The sequence below is a fragment of the Poecile atricapillus genome, chromosome 2 (genome assembly GCF_030490865.1).
Source record: "Poecile atricapillus isolate bPoeAtr1 chromosome 2, bPoeAtr1.hap1, whole genome shotgun sequence".
NCBI lineage: Eukaryota > Metazoa > Chordata > Aves > Passeriformes > Paridae > Poecile > Poecile atricapillus.
The window spans coordinates 71,024,318-71,039,530 of NC_081250.1; the positions used below are offsets into that span (position 1 = coordinate 71,024,318).

At 38.3% G+C, this 15,213-nt stretch overlaps 1 protein-coding gene across 1 annotated transcript; it reads right to left on the bottom strand.

Moving 5' to 3' along the window:
- Positions 1 to 282: 282 nt before the first annotated feature.
- Positions 283 to 1,590, bottom strand: MC4R (melanocortin 4 receptor). The gene is made up of 2 exons (XM_058832296.1): positions 1,513 to 1,590; positions 283 to 1,366 (listed from the first exon to the last, which is right to left on the bottom strand). The coding sequence occupies exon 2, from the start codon at positions 1,281 to 1,283 to the stop codon at positions 288 to 290; it is 996 nt and encodes a 331-aa protein (XP_058688279.1). The 5' UTR covers positions 1,284 to 1,366; positions 1,513 to 1,590; the 3' UTR covers positions 283 to 287.
- Between the last annotated feature and the right edge of the window lie 13,623 nt (positions 1,591 to 15,213).

Below are 15,213 nucleotides of genomic sequence, written 5' to 3' on the forward strand. Positions count from 1 at the left end.
TATTTCACATTCATCATTACATTTATTTGCTTACTTACAAACTGGTACGAAGTGCTACTGTTCTTTCCAGCCAAATAAATTACAAATTACAGACATCATAAACATTATACAGAAATATGAATTCCACATGAATGGGATGCAAGAATGAGGCGGGGGGTGGAGGGGGGAGACAGAAGGAGGTGCTCACTGTTAAAGATTTAAACCAAATTCTGCTGTGAAGGAGGATCTGAAGGCTTGGAAATCTGTGCTGCCTGTTGTGTACACAGTAATATATCCATCCATTTGGTTTAATATTTGCCAGGGAAATCACAAAGCCCTCTCAGGCTACAGCAGCATATAATCTCCTTAAATGTTTTCCTGAGCTCCTGACTCCGGAATGCATAGATAAGTGGATCGATGATGGAATTGCACATGATGAGGATGAGGTAGAAGTTAAAGTGGGACATGAAGCACACACAGTAAGGGTTGTAGGGGCAGGAGATGTAGAAAATCAGGTGTAGGAAAAATGGAGCCCAGCACACAACAAAAACTCCAATCAGGATGGTGAGAGTGATGGCCCCTTTCATGTTGGCCCCTTGGCGAACAGGGCCAGTCCCTGGAAGAACAGCAATCTTTTTTATGTGCATACGAGCCATCATAAACATGTGGACATAGAGAGATGCCATAAGAATGAGCATAGTGAAGAACATACTGATTAGGCAGATGATGACAACACTGCTGTCAGAGTAAATGATGAACAAAATGCCTGAGACTGTGCAAGCAGCCCAGATGCATGTGATGATAACCCCTACACGCTTCACTGTCATGATGTTATGATACTGGAGGGCGTAAAAGATGGTAAAGTACCTGTCCACTGCTATTGAGAGAAGACTGCAAATTGATGCAAGCAAGGAACTGCAAATGACTGAGTCGATGACATTGTCAATGTTTATGGTAAAGCTCTGTGCATCAGTGTCGGTATTGTTTAGCAGCGTGATGACAATGGTTTCTGATCCATTAGATACACTCACTAGCATGTCAGCCACTGCCAAGCTACAGATGAAGAAATACATGGGCGAATGGAGGTTCTTGTTCTTGGCTATCGCCACAATGACCAAGACGTTCTCCAGCAAGCTGATGATGCCCAGAGTCACAAACACTTCAGGGGATACAAAGAGTTGCTCGTAGCAGCCTCCTGAGGAGTGGCCCTTCGTGTTGGGCTCACTGGCTCCTCCATGCAGTCTGTAGCTGTGATTCCGGAAATGGAGAGGCTGGAGTGTCCCACGATGCTGGGTGAAATTCATCTTATGGAGATCCCTTTTGGCTTCCTGCTTTTAAAACTCTTGTTCCTTTTGCATTCCTTTGAAAACCTTCTTTGGCTTTTCAGCTTGGAAAAAAAAGAGAAAAATAAGCTAGGACCGAGGCAGGCAGCAGTTCAGAACACTTTGACTACTGTGAAAAAATAAGATTTCAGACTCAGAAGAATTGGTTTACACCCTTACAGACACAGTTTCGGATCATCATCACATTTACCTTGGTGATCTATGTCACGGAGTCCCAACAGTCTCTATGTTTGCATCAGATTCTCCCATATGATCAGTTCCTGTTTAGTTCACTGGGATGCTGCAAGGCTTTTTTGGTGCTTTCCATTAAAGAGACGCGATCATAAAATGCCCAAGTGACTGCTGCGGAGCAGGAACTATTTTCAAACTGCAAGCACCAGTCTCGCTGTCAGGCAGTGCATGCTGGCTGCCGTGTGTGGAAGGGGAAAATATTCAGGGCATTCTCCGCCTCTGCTTTTTCTTTCCAGCCAATGGGACTCAGGAGCCGCAGAAAGTGGAGGGGCTGCTGATTCTGAGCCTCTGTGAAACACGGCACAGCGGGTTCAGATGCAGCACAACTTACCAGGAGCTACAGGAAAGCAGACAAGCTGCCAGAGATTTGCTTCTCTTCTTTAGCTTCGCAGAATAATATTTCAATACTGATTTTCAATTAGCAAAACTTTTAGAACAGTACTAGCAATCTTACAGAATTCTTGCTGCAATAGTGATAGATTTTATTTTTCAGATTCTGATTTACTCTTGCTCCTTCTGTGGCACAAACTTGTTCTGCCTTGTATGTGTGGCAAAATAAGAACAGGGAAAAGAAGCAAAAAAATACATATATTTCCTCTTGGTTCTCTCTGCCATGTGCCTTTTGCCTTGCTACTTTTCTATGCCTTAGCTGTCCATTTCCAAGATGTGTTGCAAGGTTGCATTATACTCTCTAGTAAGATTCTTATAATTTTTAAGATATGGAGGGAAGATATGGACCAAAACCAACATGACCCAAAGTCACAAATGGCTTAATAAACTGTCGTAAATAAAGTATTTTTTTTCCAGGTAATAGACTTCTGAATAATCTTATTATTGAGAAAAAAATATAATGGAGTTCATTGCAGAAGCCCTGTCACTGTCAAGAATTAAGATACTGGGCAGAAAAAGAAAATTTAGTATTTAGAACAAATCAGCAGGAGACAAAGTTGGAACCATTGTAGGTAAAGTAAGAAATAGAGCTCATACAATGGCAATTACTCAAAAGCATCAATAAATCTCCTAAAAGTCCATATGGCTCAGAAGCCCTAGATGCACAGGGCTATCCCTGGCCTTACTGGTCATGAGCTAAAAGTCAGCTTGTGTGCAGTCTGTCAGGAAAAGCCCTTGAGAATAAGAAAGAAAAGAATGCCAAAGTAACATGAAGAGACAGGACAAAAGTTGTTTTGCTGTTACATCTTCAAGCATTGCAACTGAGGATTCAAAAACAAGTGTGCTGAAAAAAACATCTATAACACAAATGGATTTTAAAGGCCATAGGAAAGTCAGTCATTGCATCTGGCTATAATGTTTACAAGGAAACTGTTTGAAAGAACATTTCCAGCTGACTACCAGGAAGGCTCTGGAGGGGTCTGTATCTGATGCAAAAGACTATTTCCTATAACATCTCAAAATATTTTCATCTGTGCACTACCTGGTTTAAAATGAATGGGCTAATAAAGAGGTACAGGATGACAGAATGCATGTAGTGGAGTTATCTGAATTTAACATATCAGCATCAGGATGAATTGTGATTTTACTTTCACATTTCAATTTGCTGTAGACCTATGGTTATGAAGACCTATATTAGAAGAAAAACCTCACTCAATTTTTTCTGGCCCCTACTTCAGATAGATTGCTTCATAAAGCTGAAACATAAACCACCAAGACAAACAATACAACTTGTGGCACAAGAAATCCCACATTTATCAGTTTAGAATACACCATTTGCCAGCAGCATGCTTGAAATTAAATAGTTTGCTGCTGAAAGGGTGAGATTTGCTTTCCTGTCAAGACATAATGCAAGCCAAAATTCAAAAAGATTTATCTAGTTCTGATCCTCAGGCCACTATACAGTATTCACTAACTCCTGCCACAGACAGGATGTGCACACCCAACTCTTAAAGAACAGAACTACAGAAAAATTATACAAAGTCTGATGTGGGAGAACAGTGTCTCCCCAGAAAACCTATGTTTTCTACACCTGCATCCAGAAACGTGTAGTCTTCAATTTCTCCCAGGGGAGTAGCCATTCAACATCACTCTTTCATGAACCTCTCCATGCTGGAAGTGCCCACAACACAGGGATTTCTCCCTTCACCGACTTAGGTGGACCTAGATCAGGTAAGCCTGACAAGAATAGAGAGAAGCTTCCTCCAGGGAGGACTGCCCCATTTGTTCCAATTATCTGTCTGTCTATTCCCCTCCTGGCTCCTCCCTTTCTCTGCACATCCCCATTTATCTTTTCATTTGCTCTCTTCACCCAGAAGCTATCCACATGATAATGCTCCATCTTTGATTTTTCACTGAATGTGTCATAAAAATGTAAAATTGGTTATGACAATGGAAAGAAAAGCCCACAGCCATCACTCCACTCCAAATTTCTGCTTATGCTCTGCATTCTTGGGGCACAATTGTTTTGGTGGTCACCACTCGTATTTGTGGGATGAAGTTTCATGACTGGAAGCAGAAGACTTAAGGTAACTTAACAACTTAGTTGAAGCACTGAAGAGGTGATGTACCATCAGCCTGCTCTAACTAAAAGGTAAAATATGCTATATGAGCACTTTTTTAAAATGACAGAAGATGTATATATGTCTAATTACTTCCATGGTAAAGGATGGATGCATGTCTCAGGCTGCCATTTAATAAGAAGTAAACCATATAATGCTAAAATTGTTCAAAGTATCCTAGCTCTCTCATGCTTGAAGACACGCTAATATTTCAATTATCTATTTCAAAGATGATAGGAGTACTGTATAACAGATATTGCCTGAATTATTTCTTAAATTTTAAAAACTAAAGCTGAGAAGGTATTTCTTTTAAAAGTGGTGGCTTGCAAGCTTTTCAGCACCATGGGAAACCAGCCATGGTTGCAGAAAACTAGACACTGATACAGTGATATACTAATATGAACTCCAGCTCTTAAGAGCAATAAACCATCAACAAAGATCTGAGCAAAGCCCCCCCCTTTAAATATAATTCCCTCATGTTCTATGCTCTGTTTGCAGATACTCTTTGACATCCACCTTCCAGACAGGGTTACAGTCATCTCTACCTCACAATATTTTTGAGAGATGAATTATCCTCTGGCAGTTGAATTTGAAAGTCAGAAAAAAGCATTCACTGAAATCAATGAGCAGTCCCAAAAGTGATACAAGTAGACAGGCAGAGACATGAGCAGGCTGTACAGGTCCACTGTGGGAGAAAAAGAAAGGTGGAGGGAGTTTGCCCAGGCCCTTTCTTGTTCAAATGCACAGTGTGGGAGATTGCTTTGAATCCCATGACCACGTTACTCAAGCACAGAGGCAATATTTAGCACTTCAGCATCTGTAAGTGAAAATAGAAGGGTGGCTGTTGGTAGCTGGGTGGAAGGAGGAACCAAAACAAGCAGATTATTAACATTTAATCAGTCCCTTGATGTTGTGAGAGTACACTGGTATTGTGCAAAGGGTGATGATGCATCTACATGCACAAGCGTAATTCATGGATGAGTTTGATTACATGTGCTCAGATCCAATTTTTCTCTGCATTCAGAATCTCAAATCTATAACTACAGTAAAAAATGTAGCATATTTTGGCATGCTGGTTTTGTTTTTAAAAAAAAAAAAAATTTAGCCAGGCAATTAAACTTTGGAAGGTTCTATGAGGTTTTAGTCTGCATCATCTCTATGTTACAGCAGCGGTGAATTCCATCTAATGCTCAAAATGCTCACCAAAAATGATTAAAATAATGCAATATACTTCTACCTCCTATCCACATATGTCTTTGGAAGCACTTCTTTGATTCTTTCTAGTTCACTAGATTAGACTTTGAGCATTATGGGGACACTTGTTTGCTCATGTTTTTGGACCAGTTGTTTTCTTTTGGTTTCACAACATCCCTCTTGATCAAATCTCTGTTCTTTGGTCTCCACCATTCACCCCTTCAGCTTACTACAACCTGCAAATCTCTGGGTGAGGCATTCTGTATTGACATCCCTGTTAGTGATAATGATATAAAAAAATCATTCCCAAACTCTATTTTTTCCCAGTGTTCAGGATTTTGATCCTAACTTTTGGGACCATATGCAAATAAAAATACTGGTCAGTGGGAAACTGGTCTAATACATTTTCACCTAGCATTTTATTTTAGGGCACTGATTGCCTCATAATCTTACTCTTTTAAAGTGAAAGTAAGTTTTAACTCAAGGGACTACAGTGACAAGAGCAGGAGTCTTGGTAGCTTGCCTCTTTTCCTCATGTCTGCTAGTTACAAGAATAGGAGAACAGTTTAGTCAATCTGGAGACTGAAAGCACATAAATGTTGATTTTTCTGGCAAATTATACATTTTCACTTACTTGAAAATGCTGTAAATGTGCAGAAGGGGAATGTTTTTCATTTAAATGGCATGTGAAGTACAGAGGCTTTAAACATCAAGATGTCTAAGTCTGATCTCTTTGCTATTTTGTGATCAATACTGTGATAATGAATATTCTTAATTTGAAATCAATGCATCAATCACCATTCTTGTAGTTCTTTCTCCTTCATCCCATTTCTCACAAATAATCAATTTTCTTTTCCTTGTTTGTAGATTTAGGTGCTTGTCTGTTCAGACTCATCTGAAGCCCTTTGTCCAAGTTACTCCACAATCTCTTTGGTGTTAATGTCCCTCTCCAAATATCTCTAAAAAAAACATACAGCAACATCTGGGTTCAAGTACAAAATAAATATTGCCATCAATACAGATCAACAAACCAAAAAACAATAACATTGATTTATTTTTTTAATAAATAACCCATTATTTAAATGATTTATGATTTTTAAAAATAAGCTGTTAACCTGGTCTTTTCCTTTGTTCATGACCTTTGAACATAAATATAGCAGAAGTAATTCTTCTAACATCTACACACGCTTCTTCACTCCCTATATGCACCTGACAGGGCTGTTTTCAGCTCTACCATTCTTTCTCTCTCTTTATGAGATAATTTTATATTATGAAGTTTAAAAAGATCTTTTCTAGTTTATCGTCTTCATTTTCTGTCATAATGGTATTCGATTTTTATCTGTGTGAGAAATGCAGTAACATTTTATTTTAGTCAAAAAACAATATAGTCAGTCCAGCTGTCTAACCATGAAATATGGTATGTCTCATTATAGTTGAATGAGAAGTAGAGAGCCACAGCAGAAAACTTGACACATTGTCATCTAAAGAAAGCCCAGGATTGTACTGTGAGAAAAAAGCAGCTGTTTTGTATGCTGTCAAATCACTCCAATTCAGTTTCTCAGAAAAGTCCTCTGAGTGGAGTTATAACCAAAAGTTAGTGTGAGATGGAAAGCTACTAACTGGCTTGAGCCTTTTCTTCCAGCCCAGTCACCTCTGAGTGTGATTGTTGTTACTCCAATGAAAAAAATCAGACATTACCATTTCATAATTTCTTTAGTAGCTTTACAGAGGAAGAGTTGTGTACTTAGTGGGCACTGCTCAAGGTGCATAATTTGTGTCTGAAGGGGCTTACATACATGCATACACACTGTTACCAAAAATCAGATTATTTTAACCCTTTGTGAATGTTCTGCACAAAACCTATGTGTGTGTGTATATATATGTATATATATATATATATATGTATATAAAATATATCTGCACAGTGGATTTTCACAGTTTCCATTCATTTTGGTAGCTCCTCTAAGCACTCTGTTTCTTAGCAGAGACATTGGAGCAGTCTTGGACAGACTCCACAGAGAGTGCTTAAGCTTCTTGTGAATTGTTTTCCTCCATAGGAGTTCTTTGAAGCAACTGGAGTCATAATCTAGTATAAGACATAAAGCAGATGCACCAACTGATGTGACGAGTGAGTCAGCCAGCAGCAGTGTCAGGATAAGACTAGATGAAAGGACAGCCCTGAGAGTAATTCCCTGAGGTAAGTGCATCGTCACTGACACACAATTCAAAATTGTCATTGTTTTCTCTCAGAACTGGCCACAGAAGGGGAAAGTACAAAATGTCTAGACTTCTGAAGTGTTGCAGTGTGTCTGTGATTTCTTGATCTGATTTCTTGATAACCTCTTTACAACAATGATCAGCACATGTTGAGAAAAATACCCCTTTCATCTTGTGACAACTGTTGTTCCTCCTTTGAAGATCTCTGGTACTTTAAAAAGTCTGAGTTACAAGATTATATTGATAATGAAGGTGACCCACTGGAAAGCAGAAAAATTTTCTTTTCAAAGCTCTTGCAGAAAAGTCTTCTAAAACTCAAGGGCATGAACCAATTCCTGTTTTTGAATAGCAAAGATGATCTAGGTCATTACTGAGAACTTCTAGCCCTCTCTGAAGAGTTATTTTTCATAAACTCAGTCGTGTCTCCTTTCTTTGCTTTTCAGGAGAAAGCATGCCCTATAAATAATTTTCTTCCATACTCATGGCATACAGATTTTATGGCTTCCTGTGATAGAGGCTGATGATGATTTCTGCCGTAACAGACTCTCATGAAAATGAAAGGTTGAATGCATATATGACAGCAGTGCAATAAATTAAATTAAATTAATTGAGTAATATACAGAGTAATAAATAAATTAAATAGAGTAGCTTGTGTCTTTATGGTGTTCCAAACTCCACACTCTATGGTTGTTGAAAAAAAGAACAGAGGGGAGAGAAGGTAGCTGTGCTAGAAGAGTAAACACTTGAATCACCTTGATGGCTGAGCAATCAAGCTGGACTAGGAGATGCTTCAACAGACAAGATGGGACTGGTGGCAGTCTAAATCCCAAAAGTGAGTTAAAGATTGATAAGGCTCAGAAGCAATCTACAGAACTATGGGTGAAGGTATATCACCTTTGAGAAGTGACCAAGAGAAGCCCCAGAGTTCTCAAGCTGGACTGAAATTCTTTAATGTGTTAGTAATATTTTATCTGTCTTTGTACAGTAAAGAGATTTTGTTGAAGCTAACTGTTCAACTGAGAGACTAGAGGGTTGTTTGAAACCTTTGAGAGTTAAACAAAGAAAAGAGAAACAAAGTTCCAAATGATCCTCATGCCATATGTCAGATTCTTTTCAGTGAGAAAGGGAGTCTCTGTAGCTGTGTAAACTAGGATGTCAAATGGCCAGTTTGGGTAGACTCATTCAGTTAGTCCCCTGCTCCAGAGTGAATCTTACTGTGGCACTGTGTGAACAACGGAGATGGGATTTCTTCCAAAAGAATGAGGTAGAAAATGGTAAACATGGGGTGCAAGGGAAACAAAGCCAATTTAAATGCATGTTGCATTTCCTTTCCAGTAAAGGAAAGCAGAAAACAAAGCTAAAATCCCTCCAAGGACTGTTAAGCTGGACAAACATATATCAATATGCCAGCAGGTGACACCTTAGGATACTTGAATAGCTTCAGATAACTAACAAAAATTATTAAAAGAAAAAAAAACATGAAAATGGTAAAAAAATAATCAGGTAAAGAAAATCACAGAAAATTAAGAAACTTGTAAAAAATGCCCAAGCAACCAGAAGGATTTTTCATCACCCTGGAAAGCTTTTATTAGCTCATTTTAAATTTACATGGCAGATAACTACATGTTGGGAAGAACTGATTAGTTCAGATTTCTTTCTGAGAAGGGCAACAATTTCCAGCAGTTATTGCTGATAGTATTCAAGAGAACTTCTTTAGCAAGTTATTTTAAGAACAAACCCTACAGTGTTTTTTTCTGATTGTCTTCAAACTCAGATACACCAAGTATAATCAAATCATACAGTGTGTTTTCCTAAAAAAATTCTACTTCATCCTCCTTTCTTTAATAAATGAAATTCAGAGCTTCTTTCAAAGACATCAAAAAAGCATTTTTTTTCTCTGCCTTTGAGGAGATTTTCTTTATAATTTTAGGAAACAATTATTGAGACAGAAGGAGAATAGTAAAACAGAGGAGTGAACCAGCTTATTTGTGCTAATAAATCTGTATGATTTATCACATGCTAATAACAGACTAATTCAATTATACCACATCATGGCCAGAAATATAAAGAATGAGGCAGTTGCAACACTGCCTTAAACAAACCCGTAGTTTCCTCATGACAACTCCTCAGCAAAATGTAGTACCTCTGTTTACTTCAGATTATAATGAGACATTCTTGTAACTGGTAGAGCAGCTGAGATCCCCAGTGAAACCCACAAAGGTTCTGAGAAGCAATGAAAAACAGGCCTAACTTCAGCTGAGAAGCCACTGATGAAAAGAGCACAACCTTCCCCATCAAGTTTTCTGAGTGTAGATGTATGTGTGACTTTCATCTCTTGGGAAGTGCCAGCACTGCTAAGTCCTGAAAGATTTTTATTTAAAAATAGCTCTTATAAACATCTCTCTGTATGGTTAGCTAGCAGCATGAAAAGGATTTTCTGCAACAAAGTATAACAAGCTCCTTGTGAGGTTTATCACCTTTTTTCCTACCTGTCCTAGCATAAAATCCACATAAATGATAATTAACAAGGTCACTAAAATTCAAGCAAGTGATTTTCTTTAAAATTACTCTGAGACAGAAGAGAGTAGTTTTCTGTCTCAGAGTCATGGAAGACATGCAATTGCACTTCAATTCATTTACAGGAGAGAAAAGAAAAACAAGGATGAAGTATTACAGGTCTGTTTTAACTATAAAATATGGCAATGTGCTCCCACTGCTTGCTGTATGACAGTGTCTAAGTACTTTGTATTAAGCAAGCAATTTAAAGGTCAGTGATGTTTTATTTCAGGTGAATTCTCTCACATAAAATATATATTATTTTCTTTACATCTTGCATTATGTCCTCAGAGACAGTTTCCCATACATATTGACATAGAATTAATGAAAATAGCAAGTTGAAACCTTTCTAATGCCTTTAGAAAGTCAGTGGCATGAAGGAAAGCTTGTTTAAAGGTATGTGATTTCTAAAGAAAATCTTCTGTTAACATTTGCAGACAAGTATCTGCAGAATTAGCAGTTCATCCCTCTTATTCACAGGATTTCATCTCAAGTGTTTGATAAATTTATTTGAAGGAATAAAATGACCATGGAACCCCACTGTCATAGACACCAGGAAAAATACAATCTATTCCTCAAAGAACAATTGTCATCTCAGAGTGGATTGAGTATTGTATGGGAAAGTAATCTTTTCCTGGCCTCTACAATCTTGACCTAAATGACAAATCTATACTGCACCCAGTCTCACAAAATAATCAATGTGGTGCAGTTTTCACTACTCCTATTAATTCAGAGCATTTTCTGGGACTAGAGACCAACTTCAATCAAAATTTTAAAAGGCAAGCCATTTAAGGAAAAGGTCAAACTTCATGAGAGGCTCAGCTCTGTAGTTTTTTATTGGCTGCATCATGTGACGTTTTCTACCCTACACAGTTTCCAAACCAACTCTGCAGGGGTCGGTGGCAGATGCAATTAACAAGCTACACTTTGGAACAAGTTTCCTGAAAAAAACTACTAACTACTTTTATAATGCTACAAAACACTCATGAATATTCTAGTGTAACTTGGGGTTTTTATTCATTTCTTTTCTTTTATGCTTTCTAGAGCAAGGGGTCTCCCCTCTTCAGTGCTTGTATATGGTAGGTTTCTTATCTTCAAGCCTGGGTTATTGTTCATATTACTTCTCTGAATTCAGACAATAAATACCCTTTACCTTTTCGTGTCTGCAATCCATTCATTTGCTGTTTTGAAATTAATTTAAAGTGGTGGTCAGACTTAGTACCTTATGGCTGGATAGAGACATCAGCATTTCTTACTCTCCCATTGCTACATTCCTTCAAGGAAGAGTTGTGCATTCTCCTCTTAAGTTATTTCATGCACAGTGGGGATCATGACTTTGTTTAATTCTACCTGACTTTCCCAATCAGGCTGAGACATTTTCTGGAACTTATTACATTTACTTTTACACCTTCATTTGGATCATATCTTTTCCTGAAATACAAATTCAGTTCCCTAAGTTCTTTTCAGGGTCACGGAAGCTTAATAAAAAAAAAAAAAAAAAAAAAAGGAAAAAAATACCATAAAAGTTAATTTTTTTTATTTTATTCTCAAAAGTGATGCTCTGAAACTTTTTAATGATATCATTTTTAGAAATGCAGTGTCTTCTGCTGAATATATTGCTAAAACAATATATGATGAATTCATGGGAAATGTATGAACCTTTAGTTATTCCTCAGTTGTGGGAGATCTTCTGAAATCAATGGAAAAAAAATTACTAATTCATTAAATACTTCTCTATCTTAGTTATAGTTATCCCAAGTCTGTTTTTGTTATCCATCTTTCATTTAGGCTAGGACATACAAAACAAAGACTGAGTAAACTCTGAAATGTATGTGTCTATTCAATTTGCCAACTAACTGAGAAACCAGTAATCCATCCTTAGTGACAATGACTATAATTATTCCCTTTTTTATGAAATCATCCATTTACACTGAACAAGACTAACTTTTGCCAGATACAGCATTGTACTCTTTAAAGCAACAAAGAATAAATGAACTGAAATTATATGTCCTAAGAAATTGTTCTACTTTATGTAAATACTGTGTGGATGATGGCTTGGGAGGAATACACAAATTCAACTAATGTGCAAATTAATCCTGTCAAAACTTCTCTTGGCATAAAGCTGCAATTCTGCACATGAAATAGAAGTTTTTACTTGTATGAAGTTCAGCTTCTGTTTGTCAAGGCAAGTTTTAATGATTTAATACATTTCTTTATAAGCGCTTTGTCACAGATAAAGTGGGAGCTTCAAAGTCTATTAGAGGAGCCCTCCCATGAAGTTGTGAGGTGCAGAAAGGACCTTCTTGCTTTCTAAGCTCCTTCTCAGAGAGGAGCCTGGGGGGAAGCTGGATCCAGTCTTAGGCACTGTCTTTGTCAACAGCTTAAGTAACTTTGTCCCATGGGATTAAAGATGGAAAATCAAATATATCTATATAAAATTAATTATTTATCATGAAAAATAAAATATCTTAACCAGAATTATTTGCTACCCAGTATAAAAGCTAAAACTACTAGTACGTGTAATACAATATAGTGAACTATAAAAAACCAAATACATTAAAGCAATTATATTAAAGCTAGCAAAAAGGAACAATTATTGAATAGAGATCAATGTAACTCACCACACCAAAGCTTGTGGGCAGATTTCTTTCACTTGACCTTGAGACATGTCCTTGGGAGGCATCCCAGCTTCAAGAGAGGGAACATCATACTCACACTCCAAGAAGGAATATGTTTGAGGAACTTAGAGTTTGAAAGTGGGCTGGACTTTGATAGTGTAAAGTGACTGACTGGAGTCATATGTCCCCAGGTCAGCTTGGCAGCTTATGTGCCAAACCTTTGCCTCACTATCAGGATGTTGACTTGGGGCTGATGAGCCAGATTGGTTTTAGCAAAATTCAACTCCAAAAGCAGCACATGGCAGCCCCCTCTCAGCTCATCACTGATAGCTCACAAAACAGGGCATTGCTGGAATTGTTTGTCCATGTTCCAAGGGCAAAGAGTCCTGCTACACTCTCCTACTGCAAATGCAGATAATACAGAAAAGCATATTAAATTATTCAGGATGGATTAATATAATTTCATAAAATATTTTTTTCACTGAAAAATCCTACCTCAAATTGGTGAAAACTATATGTGAAACTAAAGAAGTATCATTAGTGAACCCAGTCAAAAATATTTTGTAGCAAAAAAATGTTTTAAAATATGTTTTCATTTCCCACTTTAAAATTTTCTGAGTAAAATTTAGCAAATTTTATCATAAAATAATAAATTTAATAAAAAACAAAACAAACACTCTCTTTTTCTTCTTTTCAGTTCTTTGGCAAATCCCAGCTCTTTTTCCTAATGCTCTGAAATTCTGGTTCAGCCAAAACAGCCACAAAATCCTCATAATTAATCTATTACTTTGAGCTGATCAGAAAAAGTAGTATAATATACTTGTGTGTTAGTATTTCTTTGAATTGCATGTCTGAGTCTGTAAACTTAGTGCATAAAATATACATTTGGGGGCATTAGCAGATATTTCTGAAGTCAGACATATCAGCTAACCCAGGCATCACCTCTTAAAGAAGGGAAAGTGATCTGCTGTGGTTGTGCTTCACTAGGCAGTGGCAGATGACCCATCAACCAGGACATGCTGTCTGCAACAGCAACTAAAGCAAAACTCTGTATGTTAAGCAATAGAAAGACACCATTTTTTTTCTTGCTGGCTGTACACTCACATGCTGAATGCACTGAACACTCTCTTTTCCTCTTCTAAAGTACATAAATTCTAAAGACTGATTATGACTCACAAAATATGGTTTAAAATAAAGGGTTGGTCTGTCTCAAAATTAATTTCTAATCAAAATAGGCAGTGGGGTTTTGTTCAGTTATTTCTCTGCTAAGTGACACCACAGACAAACACATACACCTATTCCAGGAATGGATGTTGAGTACAGGGGTGGGAGGACAGGAAAAAGTGAAATTCATTAGAGAATCACAGAATCCTCTGAGCTGGAAAGGCCCAAACAATCATTGAGTCCAGCTCTTAAGTGAATGGCCCATACAGGGATCACAATCACCACCTTGATGTAATCAATATCATGCTTTAACCAACTGAGCAAACAAGCCCCCAGCTACCACAGTGAGAATAATTTCAGATAGATGAGCGCTGCAGTTACTGTCAGAGCGTGTGTTGCACTGGGAAGTACGAAGGTATTCCTGTACCTGGGCACATCTCCCACAGGGATGCTCGTGGCCGGTCCTGGAGGAGGAGCAGGGCACACCTGCAGCTGTGGCTTAGCTGCCATCACATAACCATGCACTGGGATGTGCCCTGCGTGATCCCACCGGGATCCCACCAACCTGTGAAGCTGCATCAATTGTGGAGAGGCTCGAGAGGACCTGCCCCTCTGCCAGGGGTACTCGGTGTTACAGTGCCCGTCCTGGGGAGCTGCTGCACCCTGTCCCAGCCATTAGTGATGCCCTGGGGCTCCTCAGAGAGGAGATTAGGAGAAGGCCCTTGTAGGGCCTTGCCCAGTGTTCCTCTTCACCCTGTCCACATCTTGTCAGTCACTGTGGCGTGAGCTTCAGGCTCCTGGTAGGTCCTTGTGCTGCCCTGAGATTTTCATGTTTCAGGAAACCCTCCTGTGCACTGTGCTGGAGCATTTGTGTGTGGTTGGTGCTGCCACCGGAGCTGCTCTGCTCTGACACACTGCAAGTGTGCTGAGATTTAGAGCTGGAGTTGTCCTACTGTTCTTCTGCAATACTCCTCCTCCTCAGACAAAATGATCTCTCTCATCAGTCTATAATCCTTTCTTCCTGCTTGCCTTCCTGCTGGAAGCAAGGCAAGAAGCAAGTTTTTTTTGTGTCTTCCTCCTCTGTGGGAATAAACTTAAACTACTTCCTTAATTGCAATGTTTACGCCCTAACTCAACAATGACATGGGGGCCAACAGAATTTTCCAAGCTGAAGCAAAAGGAATTTAATTCAAATCCCTCTGAAAAAAAAGAAAAAAAAAAAAATTAAAAAAAGTCAACATCTACTGAGCTCCTAGAAGAGGACTTAAAAGCAAGTAGTAACAAGTGACTATTCTTGGCCCATTTTCACTGAAAAGGTGTAATGACAAACTACCTTTGACCACTTCCTAATCAAGTTTCTTCAATCACCACAATTTTTTTCTCCTGCTGCACTCACCTGAA

What these genes read in the sequence shown, in the direction of transcription:
- MC4R (XM_058832296.1), bottom strand. Translation starts at nt 1,283, where the DNA reads ATGAATTTCACCCAGCATCGTGGGACACTCCAGCCTCTCCATTTCCGG.